Source organism: Mustela nivalis, assembly GCF_964662115.1.
Source record: "Mustela nivalis genome assembly, chromosome: 17".
NCBI classification, from domain to species: Eukaryota; Metazoa; Chordata; class Mammalia; order Carnivora; family Mustelidae; genus Mustela; species Mustela nivalis.
The window spans coordinates 45,342,701-45,361,861 of NC_139036.1; the positions used below are offsets into that span (position 1 = coordinate 45,342,701).

A 19,161-nucleotide genomic window follows, 5' to 3' on the forward strand; every position below is an offset into this window, starting at 1 on the left:
GGGTTCAAACTCAGAGGCCTATGAAGTGTCCGTCGCTGAAGATGAGGCCAGAGTGCCCCACTCTCGCTTTCTGCCCCACACACATGAGAGGCATTGAGGTGATCGCTGACCCGCGGGCATCAAAGGAAGAAGGGGTAGGGACTGGAGTGAAAAGCCCACATAGTTTCTCCTATGCAATTATTGAAAAAAAAAAAAATTATCCTGAAACCAAAAAAATGAAGAGTAGAGTTGACGATCTTGACAGATTTATCTTTTCCCAAGCAAAGAGCTAATACATCTGTATATGCACCTTTACCAAGGATAATCCTAAACCAAGGGATTAGTCTGTAACTTCAATTTACCACTCGTTGTGGAAAATAAGTAAATTTCAATCCGGCTGAATGTTCCATACATTCAACTATAGGTTTCTGAAAGCCACAATTCTGTTTTAAAATAAAGGTACCAGGAAAGATTAAAAAGCATTCACTTTGCGTTCTCCATTCGTTATTGGTCCAAGAGCCTGTTTCTGGTGTAACCGTGGAAGTGAAACTTCACTTCTGCCACCCGCTGCTCACAGGGCCAAGAGGGCAGGCCTGAGCAGTGACACAAAATGCCAAGAGCGCGGCCAGTCTGTCCAGCAGTGAACTGGGATGGACCCAGGTGACCACAGTTCACGGAGTACCCGGCTGTGTGTCCGGCTCTGTTCCAGGGACCATGGATTCAAACAGTGAGTAAAAGCCAAGGTTCCTGAAGTCACGAAACTTGGCAGGAATATATTTATTATCTAGATAAGGACAGGAAGACCCAGGATGGACACGTGGAGGGGTGGAGTTCCCAAAAGGGGAAATGTAAGTTGCCAGGAGATGTAAAAAAGTTCCAGAGAAATTTCATCTGTCTTTGCCCAGGGGCTGGCCTAGGGCTCGGTCTTCTATGTGATCCTGGATGCTTTAACCCTATAGTAGCTTGTTTGAAATTTCGAGGAGCCCGGCCAGAGGGAAAGACAGACACCCTAAGTCTACTCTGTACAATTCAATTAGTTTGTCCCTTAGAACAGTTTCCCAGGCCCCATTTCGTTAAAGGCACAGTAGCTTCTAGATCTCTGATCAACGATGCCATCTTCCTTCCATCGATAATTGGCTGTGATCGTGGATAACCCACTGGCCACTGGTGGGACACTCAGTACCCTCATCTCTAAAATGGGGATAGGCAGTGATGACAGGAGAGCAATTGCCACTTTGAAGCCCTTTCTAGTTCTAAGATCTAATGATTCCCTAATTAAAATGGAAAGTAACTTTATAATCTTTTCTTCCATTTGTGAATTTTAAGAAGTTAGAAAAGTAATTGTTTGGTCTTAGAAGCAGGCCACTAATAGCAACTTGAATACAGAAATAAGAGAATTATAACAAACTAATTAAAGCCTTAGCAAAAGGAGCACCTTGGTGGCTCAGTCATTAAGCATCTGCCTTCGGCTCAGGTCATGATGCCAGGGTCCTGGGATCCAGCCCCATATTAAGCTCCACATTGGGCTCCCTACGCGGAGGGAAGCCGGCTTCTCTCTCTCCCACTCCCCCCTGCTTGTGTTCCCTCTCTTGCTGTGTCTTTCTCTGTCAAACAAATAAATAAAATCTTAAAAAAGCAAAAACAAAAAGCAACACCTTAGCAAAGGAGGGGTGCCTGGCTGGCTTGGTCAGTGAAGCAGGTGACTCTTGATCTTGGGGTTATGGGTTTGAGCCCCACGTTGGGTAAGGAGATTACTTAAAATACAATCTTTAAAACAAAACAAAACAAAACCTTGGCAAAGGACATATAAAAACCTCTTGGTACGTCGCAAAGCACCTGTGTCTGCATCCTGGGGAGAACGCAGCATCTTACCTGGAGCGACATCTCGATCAACATCAGCAGCTTCTTGATGCCTATCCAGACCTTCTTCCCTTTGACTTGCTGCGAGATTGTGGTGCGTTCCTTATCTTTGAAGTTGCCCAAAAGCTATGAAAACAATAAAAAGGACAAAAGCACTTTTGTAGTGAGTGATCAACAACATTAGTTAATGCTCACATTTATCCTTGAAAGAACAGTGCAGTAAGAACTACCTGACTGGTTCACATGGACAGGGTTTTCTCCTATTTTAAAATCCAACCTGACCTTCTTCACCCCATTAGGTACAATTAACGAACGTGAAAACGGGTATGCTAAATCCTGTTTTCCTAGAGACCTCCATTATAATTCAGAGATATGTTTGCTGGGGGCAGGGAGAAAAAAAAAAAAAAAAAACTTCAAACCATAGTAAGCATCAGTTAAAAATTTTAACATGTGTCAAAGCAGAGACTAAATTTAAACCTTACTCAACCTCGGCCCAAGAGCTGCTCACATAGGTAATCTGGAGATATCTATCATAGAGATGATTTCTATTTTGTTGGAGTATGCTCCAACTACATGGGTCTTGAGAATTTTAAGAAGCCTTTACCACTGCTGAATGAATCACTACACATGACATCTTTTCCAGATCTCACCAAGTCACCCGTGTACATTGATATTAATCAAGAGTTTAATGAAGGTTACATTTTTTAATAATTTACACTCTGTCATCCTCAAAAAATTTAAGGAAACATTTCCATACTATGAACTTGTTAATAAAGCAGTCCCTTTCAACTTCTATAGTTTTGAAGTCTCTAAGGTTTTAATCACTGTGCCAATTTATGAAATGCAAGTAAATGAGTGGAAAACTATTTGCAAATGACCAAGTTTTCCACATATTGATTACTCTACCACTCTACCCTCCCCTCCCCCCATTCTGAGTTTCTGGCCCATGTAATCTGCATGCCTCTCTCCTCGTGGGCACAGAGTAATTCATTCTTGGCAGGCTGAGTGCTGCCTACACCAAGGAATGGGAGATTCATTCATTTTCACTAACATTCATCTCTTCCTCGAAGTCCTGAAATGACTGAAGGTATATCCCAGGTGCCCTATTTCAGGTTAGCACAGAAACCAGGCACCGGGGGCAATGTCCGCCATGCCTCCTTAGCATTAGTCCCAACCCCGACTCCTTTCTAACAGACACTTTGCAATCCGTTGACTCATTTTCACCTCCAGAGCCTCCAACAGCTGTTCTCCTGTGGCAATGTTGGGCACGTGGATGGTGGTGCTGAAAGCATTGAGCATCTCCATCTCCTGAAGGACATCTTTGCGGCTAGTGGTGCCGATGATAAGAAGCTTGCGGCCCTGATCATAGGGAGAAAATGTGTTAAAATGCAGGATAAGACTGGTTAGGAAACTGCATTTATTTAACTGCAGAAATGCAGGTGGTTAGGCCAAAAAAAAAAAAAAAAGAAAAAAAAGAAAGAAATTCAGAATTTTCCTTGTGAAAATCTAAAGGAAAATAGCAAGCACAGGATTCAGAAAGGCAACAGCTTCTTCTTGTCATTGATGGCAATAAAATAATGGATAAGTAAGTCAGGGAGACATACAAGCCAAATAAAAAGATACTGACTTATATGCTGTAATCCATTTCTGACAGCCAACATGGTGTACGTATGGTAGGGACTGGAAAAAGGGAAATGAATGAACTGGAAGTCTGTATCACCCACTTAGCAAAGATTTATAATGCTTTTAAGAAGGAGCAGGATGGGGGCTCCTGGTGGGGGCGTAGTCAGTTAAGCATCTGACTCTTGGTTTTGGCTCAGGTTCTGATCTCAGAGTCAAGAGATGGATAGAACCCCTGCATCAGGCTCTGCACTCAGCATGGAGTCTGCTTGAGCTTTTCTCTCCGTCTGCCCTTCCCGCTCACACCCTCTCTCTCTAAAATAAAAAAAAGTTTTTAAAGGAGTAGGTTAACAATAATTGTTTACATTTATGCAATACTTACCTGTAAAAGGTAGGGTGCCAAGTGCTTTACATAACGGTGTCACTTAATATTTTAAAATTTCAGTTTTTAACCCCAAAACATACAAAAAATGTTTAAAACCTATAGCAGTCCTATGCCACCATTCCTGATTCCCTCTCTCCAAAGGCAATCATTTTAAACTCTTACTTAAGCTTTTCTTTATGTATTTACCTCCTTTTCTTTAAATAATAAGGTTATACCACTATTTTTAGATCTTTGTTTTAAGCTTTAAATTTTATTGACCACCTATTATTGAAGATGGGGATTTAATATTATTTTTTCACAACCCCCCACCCTGTGCCCCTTTTCTTGTCCTTCTCTTCCAATGTGGTTACTTCATAGTCTTTGAATTAAGCTACATTCAGTATTTATCATGATTATATAAATATGATTGACAGCTAAGCTATGTAATACACTATTACATTTCCTTTCCTAGGAAACATTTTGTATTTATTAGACTTAGTAACTGCCATTTTCACCCTCAGCTTAGTTGACCAAGTACCAATTACAAGTTCATCCCCAAACAAACACAACCATGAATATCCTTTCAATACATTCAAACATGTCAGGGAATTTTAAAGTTTGTTTGTTTAAGACATCCCCCTCCTGGAGCCCTCTATTCTCAGAGAGTCTGGATGGATGCTGCTGCATAGCTGCCGTTCTAGAACTTTCTTCTCTTCTGTTAGATCCCCTGCATCCTGGTCTGTCTGCATTCATTCCCTTTTCCACGGTGCACCTACTTCAATAACTTCCTGAGAGAGGGTGCACAGGAGGTAAAAATGCAAAGATTTTGAATGTCTGGAAATGCTTTTATTCCACCATTTATACTGTCCACTCAATACCTGAGAGTTCAGCTAGGCACAGAGAACAAGGTTAAAAATAATTTTCCCTCCAGAATTTTGAAGGCATTATTCTATTGTCTTCATTTTCAGTGATGCTGGCTAGAAGACTGATACTATTCTGATATTGTCTCTCTCTCTCTCTTTTTTTTTTTTTGATTTTAAAGTACCTTCTCCTTACCTTTATATTCTATAATTTTAAAATCACACACCTTGAGGTAAGTCTTTGCTCATTCTGCTGGTGCTAGATGGGTCCTTTCTAACCTGAAAAGTGATTCAGTTTTAGGAAATAATCTTAGATTATTTCTTTGATATTTCTTTTCATTCATTTTCTGTGTTTTTCTGTTTTGTTTTTGGTTTTTTTGGGGGGGGGTTATACCCCTCTACCCCTTGCCCCCAAACCTCCTTTAGTTGCATACTGGTTTACTAAGACTAAGTTTCTTTCTTTCTTTTTTTCCTTTTTTTTTTGGCTCCTGGTTTTTACCTTTCTCTTTCAAATACTTTTTGGGTTAGTATCATCATTATCTTCCAATCTTTATATTAAGTTCTTTCTATAATATTTTTTCATTTCTAAGAGCTCTTTCTTGTTTCTTGAACTTTTTTTTTTTTTTTTACTATGTCTTATTGTATTTAATGGGTGTGATACCTTATTTTAGATTTGTGTGAATATTACAGATTTTGTAATGTTTTCTTCGGTTCTCTGCTTTGTCCTGTCTCCCTGGAGTTCCTTTATTGTTCACTGGAGCTTTCCCTTGAGGATCTGGTGATTGCTGGATGACTATTCAGATTTAAGAGCTAACCTAGTGACTAGAAGCTCTTAGTCTGAGGGCTTCACTACAGGATGATCAGATAAGACTTGGCTGATGATTGGGGGTCCTTCAAAGGTCAGAATGTGTACATTTTCCCCAGGAAAGAATCTTCCAGTCTTCTTCCTGAAGGCTATAAAGCCTAGTTTCCGGCATACTGGGAGTCGATGGGGAAAGGGATCTGGGTCTCCCACCATTCAATATAGAGACTCCCATTTGCTATTTGCAGAATGGCATCTCTTGAGGGAGACGTCTCATTTCATGTTCGTATAATCCTGAGAATTAAGTGCTTGTATTCTCTCTACTTTACTGATGGAGCTATTGAATCTCACAGATACAAGTAATTTGTTGAAGGTCGAATAACTAATATATGATGGATCCAGGAATGGAAACCATATCCAGAATCCAAAACTGTATACTGCTGTTCTTGATGAAGAAAAACACATTTTAAAAAACGTTTACTTGGGGGATGCCTGGGTGGCTCAGTTGGTTGGATGACTGCCTTCGGCTCAGGTCATGATCCCGGAGTCCCGGGATCGAGTCCCGCATCAGGCTCCCAGCTCCATGGAGAGTCTGCTTCGCTCTCTGACCTTCTACTCGCTCATGCTCTCTCTCACTGTCTCTCTCTCAAATAAACAAATAAAATCTTTAAAAAACATTTACTTGGAAAATAGGAAAGGAGTGCATTCTAAACTATGTCATGAAATTTATCGTACACGCTAACTTCAAAGGTAAGCCTTTAATACAATCATTAAACCTATTCATGGATCTTAGAAACTCAGGATATTAAAATGAGAAAACAGGGGTGCCTGAGTGGCTCAGTCAGTTAAGCATCTGCCTTCACCTCAGGTCATGATCCCAGGGTCCTGGGATCAAGTCCCACGTGAGCAGGGAGCCTGTTTCTCCTCCCCCCATTCGTGCTCTCTTACCACCTCTCTTCCAAATAAATGAACAAATAAAATCTTTAAAAAAAAAAAAAGAGGGGCGCCTGGGTGGCTCAGTGGGTTAAAGCCTCTGCCTTCGGCTCAGGTCATGATCCCAGAGTCCTGGGATCGAGCCCCACATCGGGCTCTCTGCTCCGCAGGGAGCCTGCTTTCCCCTCTCTCTGCCTGCCTCTCTGCCTACGTGTGATCTCTGTCTGTCAAATAAATAAATAAAATCTTTAAAAAAAAAAAAAGAAAATCAATGAATCACATAATAAATTATTATGTGAAAATTAAAATAAACACAGGAAAAGATGTTAAGAAATTGACGATCGGATGCCAAAACAATTTCAGTTTGGGTTTTGTAAACATTACACCACTACTATCAATAAGGCAGATCATGCATCCTCAGTCTTATCCACTGTTTTTGTCCATCTACTGTGCCAATAATGGAAAATGAACCAACAAAAACAAAGGCATATCAGAGAAGCAAAGCCAAGACCTTCTGGCACAGTTAGAGGCTGGCATACAGATGACTCTGCAAAGACCATGGGACAATATTCCTGTGAAGTATACAGACTGAAGGATAATCATTATTATCATTCAAGAACTCAACCAGCTAAAAATCAAACACATTATCAACAGACCTTTATCAAGCTCCTAGATGAATCTGGAAAAGACCCTGTATATATAGAGAGAGACAGCTACAAAAGAGGTAATGAGGATGCATTATGGGCAGGTGGGGGGTATTATGCACAGGTCATCACGGTAGAGGGAGGGAACATGTGGCAGAGAAACATCTGTTCTTCTTCTGGAAGCGGGTCTTAAGGAATGAGTGGGTTGACTAGAAAGATGAAGGGGAAGGATATTCCAAGCCAGAAGGAGCGGAAATACATAAGTCTGAGGGCAGAATAATAAAAACAAAAACTGGGGAGTCGGGGTAATTACAAACACACAAAGATATACACATTTCTACTATCACAGAAGAGTAGTACTTTAACATTCCACGCTAAATTCCATCTCTAAACTTAGAACACAACCCTGAAGGCTACCAGATGCTAAGGGCCACCACACAGGCTAGTACATCCTCATTACAATGAAAGGCAACTGTCATCTAGTCCTTTTCCTGAGGTTTTTAGTGTTCTATAGCTCAACACTCAAACTCCCTCATCTTGTCTCCTCTCCAGGAGGGCCACACATTGGCCCTAGAAGAAAGGCCTTAAGGAAGAAACTTCTTACTCACTCCAGAAAGCAGGAATTGCCATTTTCCAAATGAAACTTTCTCTTACGTTTAACCATGACTATGCTCTTTGGAGTGTTGAAAGACTGGGAAACGTACAGCAACTTATAATGGAAACACTAATTTATGTTTTGCTCTACTCCTTGTTTAACAAGACTGCAAACATTGCAGAGAGGTCACGACCCAGGCAAGTTCAGGCCTTGACTTGTAAAGCTCATCTTTACGAAAACACCGAAAATCATTACCAAATAATTAAATTGTGCTGGGTCATTTTGTCTATTAATTAGTGGTAATGCTCATGAGGAAGCTTTATCATGAAAAAACAACTCTGAGTGTGTTAATGTGGTAAATCATACCGGAGAACATTCTGGATGAAAAGCTGCCAGCAGCACGTAATAGGAAAGCTGGCTTTAAAAAATAAAAGTACAGTTCAACCCAAGAGGGGAAATCCAACTCGTTAATGTGTGGCTACTAGTCTTAAGTCTACAGCATGGAAACACGCCCCTTGATGGAAAGAAAAATAATAGAATGATAACTTATTTGAAGGAGAAAAAAAGAAATTGTTCCCAGCATACTCTTTACTGAGATTTGCTAGTTCCTGATATAATAAAGAAACGAGCCTAAATAAAATGATTATCTGCCAATCGGATTATGATAAACATTGTTCCAAGGTTAAATAAGTATTAGTTAACTAATTCTCAGTGCCATAAGAAGCAACTCAGGTGAAAACATTTCCATGAAAAAGGCAGGGCTCAGTCAGGTGTTGATCCTTCAAAAAAACACTTCTTTACATGATGAAGAATGAACAAAGTACTAAGCAGTATCTAAGCCTTTTGCCACACAAAGGACTAACCAGATAATCCACACCCTTTCATAGGTCCTGCCCATTGATTGGCCCCAATAAACTGATTTGTAACAAAAGTTCATGTGGAAGAAAGCTTTTTTTTTTTTTCCTTAAATAAAAATGCCACCAATATAATACTGCAGTGGAATGGAAGGGCTGATTTTAACCTGTGAACAAAAGTAAAGTCAGTTATGCAGTAAAAGAAAGGCCATTCTTTCCATATCATTCAATTCTGGGCAAGTGTAATACACCCTCAGTAAGAAGAATTAACCGGGAACAATCGGGAACCCTGAAATGGATTAAGAAGTGAGTTTAAAAGTGCAACTCAAAACTGCTGAGTGCCGGGGCCTTAAACTTTATTTTCTGATTGTTAAGAGTCTGAGGGTTTTTTTGAGAGAGAAGATTTTCAGAGTGTTAAGAATTTATAAACCCAGTAAGTAGAAGACTAGTCAGATCATTACCAAGAATTTATTCTGTTCAGGTATTTATGGAATTATGAGATTTGGTTTGTGCCCTCAAAGTGATTACAATTTAGCTGGGAAGAGCAAATGCACATTCAGGGACCAGTACCAAGTAACACATCAGCAAACACAGATTTATAATGGCATAAGGGGACAGTTTCCTTGGAGTCGGGGCATCTAGGAAGACTGCCGCAGTACCGGGGGCTCACGGACACAGAGGAGGTCCTGGAGGAGAAGGGAAGGGTCTCCTAATGCTACTAAATCCTATGTGGGTGGTGGAGGCAGCTGAACCAGAGAGTTCAAGGCTGAAAACGAAGGCTTTTTAGAGAGGGGAGTGGGCAGCCACTGAAAGGAAGACTCGAAATGCTTAATTAAGGAAGGAGATTTGATATAAAAAGCAACAGGAAACTAAAGAAGGTTCTTGAGGAGGCAGAAGAGTGAGGAAGAGAAAGAGGATCCTGGCAGCTCCGGGCAGGACAGTCTAGGGGCCGGTGGACAGCGACGTGCCAGCTCTCCAAGTCAGCACGCCCAGGAAGGATCTGCACCTCCCTCGCACCCCCCTACCCCGTCCCCAGAGACCTCACACACACGATGATGTCCTTTTTAAGGCAAGCACAGGGCTGGCAGACGGCAAAGGAGGAGCGACAAGTCTCCGGATGGATTGGTGGCTTGGTACAGGAGCAAAAGGACTGGCTCTGTCGCTCACAGCGGTGTGGTTTGGGGTAGGTTATTTCACTTCTGAGTACCTGTCTCCACTTCGATCATAAAAATGGGATACAAATCCTACCCACCTGTCAGAGTACAGTGCTGTTGGGGGCGAGGGGGCGGAGAAGGCTGGCGAAGGGGAGTCATTCAGAGGAGGCGAGAATGAAAGGAGGTGCAAGCTTGAATGAAGGGTCTTGAAGGGAACCCGACAGAGCATCCTGTGTAGGAGGGTCAGGTCTCCCTAACGCGAGGTGAGGTCAGGGTTAGTTAGGTTGGGTGGGCAAGCAGCGGGGTGTCTGCAAATCTCTCTCCTCCCGGCCCAGGGTCCTGACAGCCTAACCCTAATGACGCACAGGGAGCGCCTTCTCCCAAGATTCACTTTCAGGGGAGAGCAGAGCCCCAGTCTTCAGTTGACTAGGGTTCCAGTAAGGCCCACATGAGGTCTGAACTAAAGACCCACCATCGCCTTTCAGAGTCGAGGCGGGGGGTGAGAGTGAGTGGCCTCAGCAAGAGGCTTCTGAGGGAGAGGCCAGTTCCGGGCAGGGGTGTGAAGCATTCTCAGGAAGCCGTGCTTTACTCCCCTGCTTACCTAGCCTCAGTCACATAACGGGAAGAATTTCACATATGTTGACTTTGTTTGTATTATTCAACACAGAGATGTTGAAAAAAAAAAAAACAAAAAAACAAAAAAAAACATTCTACCCACCACAGTTCTTACACAGCTTTATGGCTGCCCTTAACTGCAAGTCTGAATCTTGTTCCTAGCCTGTCGGCTCCCTGTGTGTACAGAGCCCTGTTTTATTCATCTTGGCCCTGGTGGCTGTTAGCGCAGCATCCCAGGCCACAGAAGCCACTCCTGCACTGCCTCCACCTAGAAAGCTCCTCCCTTATATGACAGACCGCGTGATTCTCCCCCTGACGTTATGGCATTGCTTGACCGTTACCCCTTCAGTGAGGCTCACACAGCCCCCACCTTGTAGAACTGCAGACCTCTCTTCTTCCGTTCCCTTCATCCTGCTCTCTTCCTCCCAGGATGGATCACCTTTTAACATGGGAAATACTTCACTCACTTACTGTCTTCACTTAGTATTGTATTTATTGCTGGACTTCCTTCAGGAGGACAGAATTTTTGTCTGTTTGGATCTATTGATATGTCGGGGGTTAGAGTACATTTGCGTTGAATGAATGAATCGTGAAATAGTAATCTCACTGTAGACTTTGGGGGTGCAGATCACTCCTTCCTTGTTACATTCCCTGTTCCCGCCCTGGAAAAAGGCACGTGATACCAAGTGTTCAACAGGAAAATAACGACTATTTCAGAGTCTATACCTTGGAGCTCCCAATGGGGAATGCGGTAACAGGTTTTCAAGAAAATAATCTAGAATGAATGGCATGTGCACCTCATTTACAATGTCGGTGTTTCAATTAATCAACTCATCGGATGCATAGTTAAGCTACGGATCAGATAGTACAGATTTCACTGATGGGGAAGAGCGGAGATTCATTAGAAGTCATTCATTCAAGCTAGTGGAACAACAAGTGTTATTAAGCATCTCCTATAACTCTTGGTTTCCCCAAAACAAGGGAGAAAAGGAACGACCATTCAAAACAACCAGTAGTCGGGATAGTAAAAGGAGAGGTTGGGGCCTCTGTGCATATTCTGCATGCATTTCTGATTTCTCATGCTCAAATGTCTGGTAACTTCTTTTTTTTCTTTCTTTTCTTTTTTTTTTTTTTGTGGTTAAATATTTAAGTTGAATACCAAAGGAAGGATGTTTCACATAAATCATGCTACAGCCAGGCAGACAACTACACTTAAACTCTCCATTAGGTTCTCCCCTGGAGCAAATTCTTAGTCTACGGTCTTTGTCGGTCTTTGTAACCATCCTCGTGGTGCTGTGAGCGAGGCAGAGGACAATAAGGAGGGGAATTCACGATGCAGACTGAGTATGAAATGAGAAAGTTCACCCCAAATCATTTAAAATAATTACTATAGGCAAGAGCAGATCATTTTATCATATTACATAATATTTTAGTATCAGTTTGTGAGAAAGACAGTGAATCATGACGTTTTACCCTGAGTAGCTCTTGAAGATGACTTCATATTGAAGATGACCTAGTCTTCCCCTGGTTATTTTGTAGATGAGAAACCTGGGATGAGAGGTGAAGGGACCTGTCTGCGGCTTCTACATCTAGGCAGGGAGCTGAAGCTAGAGTTCAAGCCTCTTAGACATTTCCATTATGCGTTGCTGCCCATTGTTCTCATCTGTGCAATTTTTAACTCCTATCAGCAATGGCTGATCTCTTAATTATGAGGCAGGGAGATACATCACCTAGGAATTATGATCTCTGAGCTCTTAGGAGAAAGTTTAAATTAAGAAAATAAATACTGTGACTATGCTACAGTATTCTTAGTGCCGAAAAGAATAGTTCTCATTAGAAACGGAACTAAGATGACCACTGATTCATTAGCAGATCCAAACTCCTTAGTCTGGCACACACAGGAAGTTTCCTTCCCTTTCTCGTCATTTAGTTTGATGTGCCCTACAATGACCGCTGTGCTCTAATCAGGTCAATTTTCTTCTTCCTTCTCATTTAATTTCTACCTCTGTGACTTTTATCCATAGCCTTCCTCTTTACTGAAATGCTTTCCAGAGTTTTCTACCGGTTCACAATGATGTCTTATGTCCAAGATATTTCAGAACTTGCCTTCTCTCCACACTCTGCCCTCACTTAACCCAACACAAGTCCATGGAATCCTGCAGGCCCCAACCTTTTCGAACACGGATCAACATGCCCCCACTTAAATGGAAGCCAGTTGGCTGAATAATTCCAGCTATCCAGAACACAGAGCCAAGAAATAAGCAAAAATCCTCTAACTTCTAGCACCAAAACAAAGTGAGATTCAAGTGATTTTACTCACTGCTACTGTCATCTTATCCATTAGGCACAGCAGGCACAGTGGCCAGGGCCCATAAAACTTGGAAGGACCCACAAAAATATTAATTTTTTTTTAAGTAGGCTCCATTCCCAGTGTGGAGCCCAGTGTTGGACTTGAACTCACAACCATGAGATCAAGACCTGAGCCATGACTAAGAATTGGATGCTTAACCGACTGAGCCAACAAGGTACCCCTCTATTTTCTTTTAAAATCAGAAGAAAACAAAGAACTTTCAGGTCAAAGAAAATGTCTTGTTGTTATTGTTATTTTTAAAGATTTTATTTTATTTTATTTCATTTTTATTTATTTTTTTAGGTGGGGGAGAGCCAGAGGGAGAGGTAGAATCTTAAGCAGGTTCCACACCCAGCACAGAGCCTGACTTGGGGCTCGATCTCATGACCCTGAGATCACTACCTGAGCTGAAATTAAGTCGTATGCTCAACTGAGCCACCCCTAAAGATTTTAAGTAAACTCTACACCTCAACATGAGGCTCAAACTTACAACCCTAAGGTCAAGAGTCACGTGCTCTACTGACTGAGCCAGTCAGGCACCTCAAGAAGATGTCTGAAATACCAACAGCTGGAAAATAAAAATTCTGAATGTTTTTAATGGAGGAAAGGGCCCATGTAAGTCGTAATGTGGCCCTGCTCACGGGAAAACTCCTCCAACTCTTGTGGCCTGGTTATTCCTACTTTACAAACAACTCATGAGTCCCAACCTTTTTTAGTTCACAGTTGACCAGAGGCAGCAAATTAGAAAAGCGGAACCGTCAGAGGTAGGCAGGCTAACACAATTCAATGGGATTTTGCAAGTCAAAGCTAATGGTAAAACCACTAAGAACAAGAAAAGGTACCAAAGAACTAGAACAAAACAAAACAGGGCACCCTGGACATATTTCATGACCGCCTGGATGGAGCTGTACACATCCCAACAGTTCCTGCTGTCCCCCGTGATATTTCTGACCCGTGTGATTATGATTTATAATGATGATCCTTATTCTTTAACACAGTGCAAACACCACAAATGTATGTAGCAATCTTTCCTCTTAAAAAAGGCTAAAGTGTAACAATACATATTTTAAAGAGGTTATGCTTTCATCATTTGAAAAAAATAAAGCTTTTGATTTGTTACGAATTCCTATTCTTGTCTCCAGGGAAAACGAATACGCCGTAGGAAGCCTGAGGTAAGTAACTGTACACAAAACATATCCTTACATTTCCAAGTACCAGGTAGTGTGTAAGTAATAAAAATGTGCTAATTCTGGCGTAGATGCATCTTTTACCGTCTCTCCTCTTTGCATCTGAGCTGGAATTCCTTAGCGTGGCACAACGGCCCTGATAAGTCCCATTCTAGTCACCTTTCAAGACCAAGATCAAGAACGCTTTGTGGAACGTTTGCAGATTTTCTCAGTAAGATGGGCTGTGCTTTCCTTTGTATTCCACTGGAACCGACACAGCTTATAAAACTTCATCAGATACATCAAGTTCACACACGTCTCTCCATCACTGGATTGTGATAGGGGCACTAGACTCAGTTAATTAAAAAAAAAACCAAAAAACCAAAAAAACCCACAAAACCTTTCCTCGGTAGACGAACTAGAAAGAAGCTTGCAGCTCTCCTTGCCCCACGCAGCAAAGCCCCAGCACTGTCTAGAAGTCACTTTCAGGGCTGAGGCTGCCAGATAAAGCCCCAAACACGGCATGCGATAGACCAAAAATTATCTGGTATCTTTCTGGAATTCAGATTTAATTGAGTGCCCTTTATTCTGATCAACCAAATGCAGCAACCCCACTCCAAGCAGATACGGCCCTGCACCACTGGGGTGGATGGCTTGGTGAGCCAAGGGTGGGCTGGATGCTAAATCTCAACTGTTACTTTACTTCGCTCGCCAATTGCACAACTGACTAGGTGGGTCTGGATCATAAGCTCTTTGAGGGCAGGTACAAGAGTCTCATTCACCCTTTATTTTACAGTGTGGAACAGATGCTTATTAAGTGCACATCCTAGGGAAAGCATATATTCTGTAAAGTCAGATTTCAAACTTGTATGTCGAAAGAAATATTTCTGGATGGGGGGCAGAAACCTTCCCATTGGCCTTCCATGGAACTTAATACAATTGTCACCATCTATCTTCGTCAACCTTGGTCACACTGGCATTCCAGCTTCATAAGAGCCCACTGGAGGCACAACACTGAGCTGAATGCCAAGGTGGGTCTCCACGGACAACTGTGAGAGGCATGAGACATTTTCACAGTTTTCCTCTCAGGACCGCAGGGTGTCTTACAGACCAGACCTTAAATTAAATCAGCCTTACAAGAAAAAACAAGGTTCAAAAAAGAAATTATACATAGACAAGCTGAGAGACAAAGGTGCATTCATTTAACCCTGTTAGGCGAAGAGCAAATCAGCTGGAAGGATTGGAATTAAAGAATTTTGACAGTTACATGCTGCTGGTAAAAAATGAAAACAATCGTATACACATTAAGTTTTTCTTTTTTCCTGATTATAACGTAACAAATGCTTACTGTTGAAAATTTATAAACTGTAAGAAGCAATAAAGCAGAAAAAAAAATTACCTATAATCCTACCATCTAGGGTACAGCAGGTGCCTTTAAGATGGGGAAATAATAGAACTTCCTTTGGTTTTTATTTTTGACCACATTCTTCAAAAAATTTCCTTTTTTGTGTATGTTCTAAAATGAACATCATCTGATAGAATAAGAGATGTAGTATTAAAAGGTTGGGAGGGAAAAAAAAATTAAGAGGATAAGCTCATATGCTTTCTTTACTGGTAGGGGTATGCATTCAAAAACCTGGAGGGCCACTGACATAAAGACGACCATGAGGAACAATTTCGGCATTACACCCCCTCACCCTCGGTCCTTTTTTCTTTGAAATCACACTCGGAGGGTAACTCAGGATTAAGTGAAAGGTGACTTGAGAGTTATTCCGGCAGTTTCTGACACAGGCCCAGTTTATAGAGACAATGGGTCACGAGCTGGGTGGCCAGAATTTTCTATCTGACTGTGGTCACCTGGTTATTTCTCCCCGTCCTTCCTTCCCGTTATTGTCCCTCTTATTCTGGAAACTGGCTCCCATCTTCCACTTGCTCCGAGGCTGGCTAAGGCAGGCAGGGGCTGCAAGGAACAGGATGACTGGCAGAGAAAGCTGCTATGCACTTTCTTCCCAGTTTCTAGGGCTGGTTTCTTCGGCAGCAGCCACCTGGCGCCGAGCTCCTTTAATAAGGGTTGGTTGCTTTGTTGGTTTTATATATTTTTGTGTGGGGAAAGACAGAGTCAAAGTTTTCATGAAAGTGAATAATAAAGTAATGGCCGAGTTGTGCTTTGCAGGTTACAGAGAACTGCAATAAACACTTATTAAACTCTCACATTCTTAACCTCAGTCATACTATTGTTTCTATTCTAGAAAAGTAGAAAATTGAGGCTCAGATGTGACTGGATTCAAATTCCAGTCTTTGGATTCTAACTCTCGTGCATTATTTACATTGCCAATGCCAGTTCTATGTGTAGTTAAGACCCACCATTTTCAAAACACCCATTTGTAGTAAGCACTATCATCCACGTAGCCTAAATGGTTTAATTAAAAAAGGGGGGGGGGCGCCTGGGTAGCTCAGTGGGTTACAGCCTCTGCCTTCGGCTCAGGTCATGATTCCAGGGTTCTGGGATCGAGTCCCGCATCGGGCTCTCTGCTCAGCAGGGAGCCTGCTTCCCTTCCCCTCTCTCTGCCTGCCTCTCTGCCTACTTGTGATCTCTTTCTGTCAAACAAAAACTAAAATCTTTAAAAAAAAAAAACAAAAACAAAAAAGGAAGGTGAGGGCAGGGCCGCGCAGATTGTCTGGCGCCTGCTTTTGGAAGCCCTCTTTCCATTCCCCAGTGTGAGGGGTACGGAAGGTCTCAAGATTAACATGTGGCTTCAGACCACGTAGTGACTTAATAAGATCAAGACTTCATTCCATCTACTTCCCAATAGCTATCAGGAATCTTGACGGACTGTTCTGGACCTTCTGTAAGATTCCTCTTACTGACTCTTCTTTTTTTTAAGACTTTATTTATTTGACAGAGAGAGATCACAAGTAGGCAGAGAGGCAGGCAGAGAGAGGAAGAAGCAGGCTCCTTGCTGAGCAGAGAGCCTGATGCGGGGCTGGATCCTAGGACCCTGGGATCATGACCTGAGCCAAAGGCAGAGGCTTTAACCCGCTGAGCCACCCAGGTGCCCCTTACTGGCTCTTCTTACCCAACAGTTGTTATGCCACACAGTATAGAGTCCTAGGAAATCTCCAAAGATCTGTGCTCTTGTTTCAGGGACAAAAAGTCAGGAGGGAAGCTGTGAGACACTAACCTGGTCCACCCTAAGTTAGGAGAACAGGGGAGCTTTAGTCACAAGCAACAGGTGGCTGTAGGGGAAAAGCAAGTAGGTGGGCCAGTCCTTGGAGGCTGAGGATAAATGTAACAGGCAGTGTCCTCAGAGATCTGACAATGGCCAGAAGCCCTGTTCCTCCCTTGGCTCCTTACCCTGCTCAGCCCTGAACTTCCTGTCTCTATTTCATTCTTCGTTTATCACAGGGATCTCTAATCCTCAGACCAGAGTACTTAGGAAGCTTCTAAATTCCAGCACATGGGAGAGAGGGAAGCAGGGCGTACTTATGTTTTCCCAGTACTGTGAATGAAGGAGTCTGTGCCTGGGCATTCCAGGTTGCATCTCCTGCTCACTTTCTGCCGATCTGCTCTATTCAGCAGTTGCATTCTTTAGTTTTCCTATCTTACAGGCTAAAAAGATACTGTGGACCATTCAAAGGCACCTCCTTTCTTTAAACAAACAAACAAACAAACTGGAAAATCTAGTTCCAAACAACGGTCTTAATGAAATACCAGACCCTCTAAGAATGTTGGAACAGCCACAGAACAGGAGCAGAATTGGAAATGGTCAACCCTTGGCACCAAGCAATGGGAATATTCCAGTCAAGAGAACATCCATTCTCTTTTCGAAGATGCTGGGTTAAGACTCTATCAATCAATCCTTTACAGACGCCATGCTCTGTGGACAATGGCAGATTCCTACTTTTTAGTAACTCCATGCTCTGCACGAGAAAGCATCAGTACCTTCATCTACGCAGCCCACAGGGTTACAGAGGACCTCCTGATACATGATCTTTATTGGCCCTCAGTGGGGTAGGTACAGAGGGAGAATTACCTCCATTTTACAGATGAGGAAACTGACAAAGATTTTAAGGGACTGGCTCAAAGTTGACTGAGCTAAGACTCAAACTCAGGTTTTCTGGCTCCGATACAAAGAGCAAGGTCTGCAGACGGGGCTCCGCACAAGACCCACGCCACTGCAGAATTCTATGTTACTAAAATCAATACTTCTCTAACCCTGAGGTCATGTCACAGTAAGATATTTATCGCAGCAGGGCTCGGTGAAGACACTCTGGCAGGGAGAGAATATTGTGCCTCAGCTCCATTAGCAGTTTCCCAATGATTAAACTTCACATATGTAATTCTGAGTTAGCTGAAAATGGTGCCTACATGTCTTACAGTTTTTTATATCCATTAATACCTATTATAGGTGTGCTCTCCCACACCCAACAAAAACCCTATTTTGAAAACATGCTTTTTTAATGTGTGTCTCTTTTGATTTATTTACTTTATTTTTTATTTTTTTTATTTATTTTTTAAGAATATTTTATTTATTTTTTTGACAGAGAGAGAGATCACAAGTAGGCAGAGAGGCAGGCAGAGGAAGAGGGGGAAGCAGGCTCCCCGCTGAGCAGAGAGCCCGATGCAGGGCTCGATCCCAGGACCCTGAGCCAGCGGGTTAAGGCAGAGGCTTAACCCACTGAGCCACCCAGGCACCCCTGTTTACTTTATTTTTTAAGTAGGTTCCACACGCAACATGGGGCTTGTGACCCTGAGATCAAGACTCACGCGTTCTACTGACCGAACCAGCCAGGTGCCCCTGAAAACATGGTTTATTCAGCAGGTATCTGTAGCATTGTTTTATAAATGAACGCACCACATTTCTTTCACTAGTTTTTATGTAACTGAAATCATTCTCTCTCTCTCTCTCTCTCTCTATATATATATATATATATATAATATATATTCAATTTACATAGAACTTTGAGACAACCTACTATACTAAGCAAAGTATAGAGAATTTTATAAAATATAGTAGCCATCTAATGTCACTGACTTAATAAATGGAAAAACTGGACCACTGAACTGTCAACCATCATACAACTTTTCTTCAACAAAGCAGTCCAATGCACAAGTCATCACATCAATGATTACGATTAATATGTCTGGCAAAATGACTACACCTCTTTCCTAAAGCGGTTCTACATCTTATTGAGTCATATTGTAGTCATTAGCCAGAGTTAATTTTGAACAGATAGATGGGGAGATAGTCATGTTTAGGCCTGCACGATCTGGAGTCTCTTCCATCATCTGCTTATTTCACTGAAGCAACCCAAAGGCTGAAGAGTTGCTTAATAGCACCAAGACTTCCTAATAACATCTCTG

The 19,161-nt window shown here is 42.2% G+C and overlaps 1 protein-coding gene across 1 annotated transcript in view; it reads right to left on the reverse strand.

Annotated features, from left to right (window-relative positions):
- NSF (N-ethylmaleimide sensitive factor, vesicle fusing ATPase) overlaps positions 1 to 19,161 on the reverse strand; it is a gene marked incomplete at its 5' end in the record, with an annotated part of 150,442 nt that overhangs the window by 3,809 nt on the left and 127,472 nt on the right. Inside the window, 2 exon segments of the mRNA XM_082706496.1 lie at positions 1,852 to 1,965; positions 3,064 to 3,198. Coding sequence (XP_082562622.1) covers positions 1,852 to 1,965; positions 3,064 to 3,198 — 249 coding nt within the window.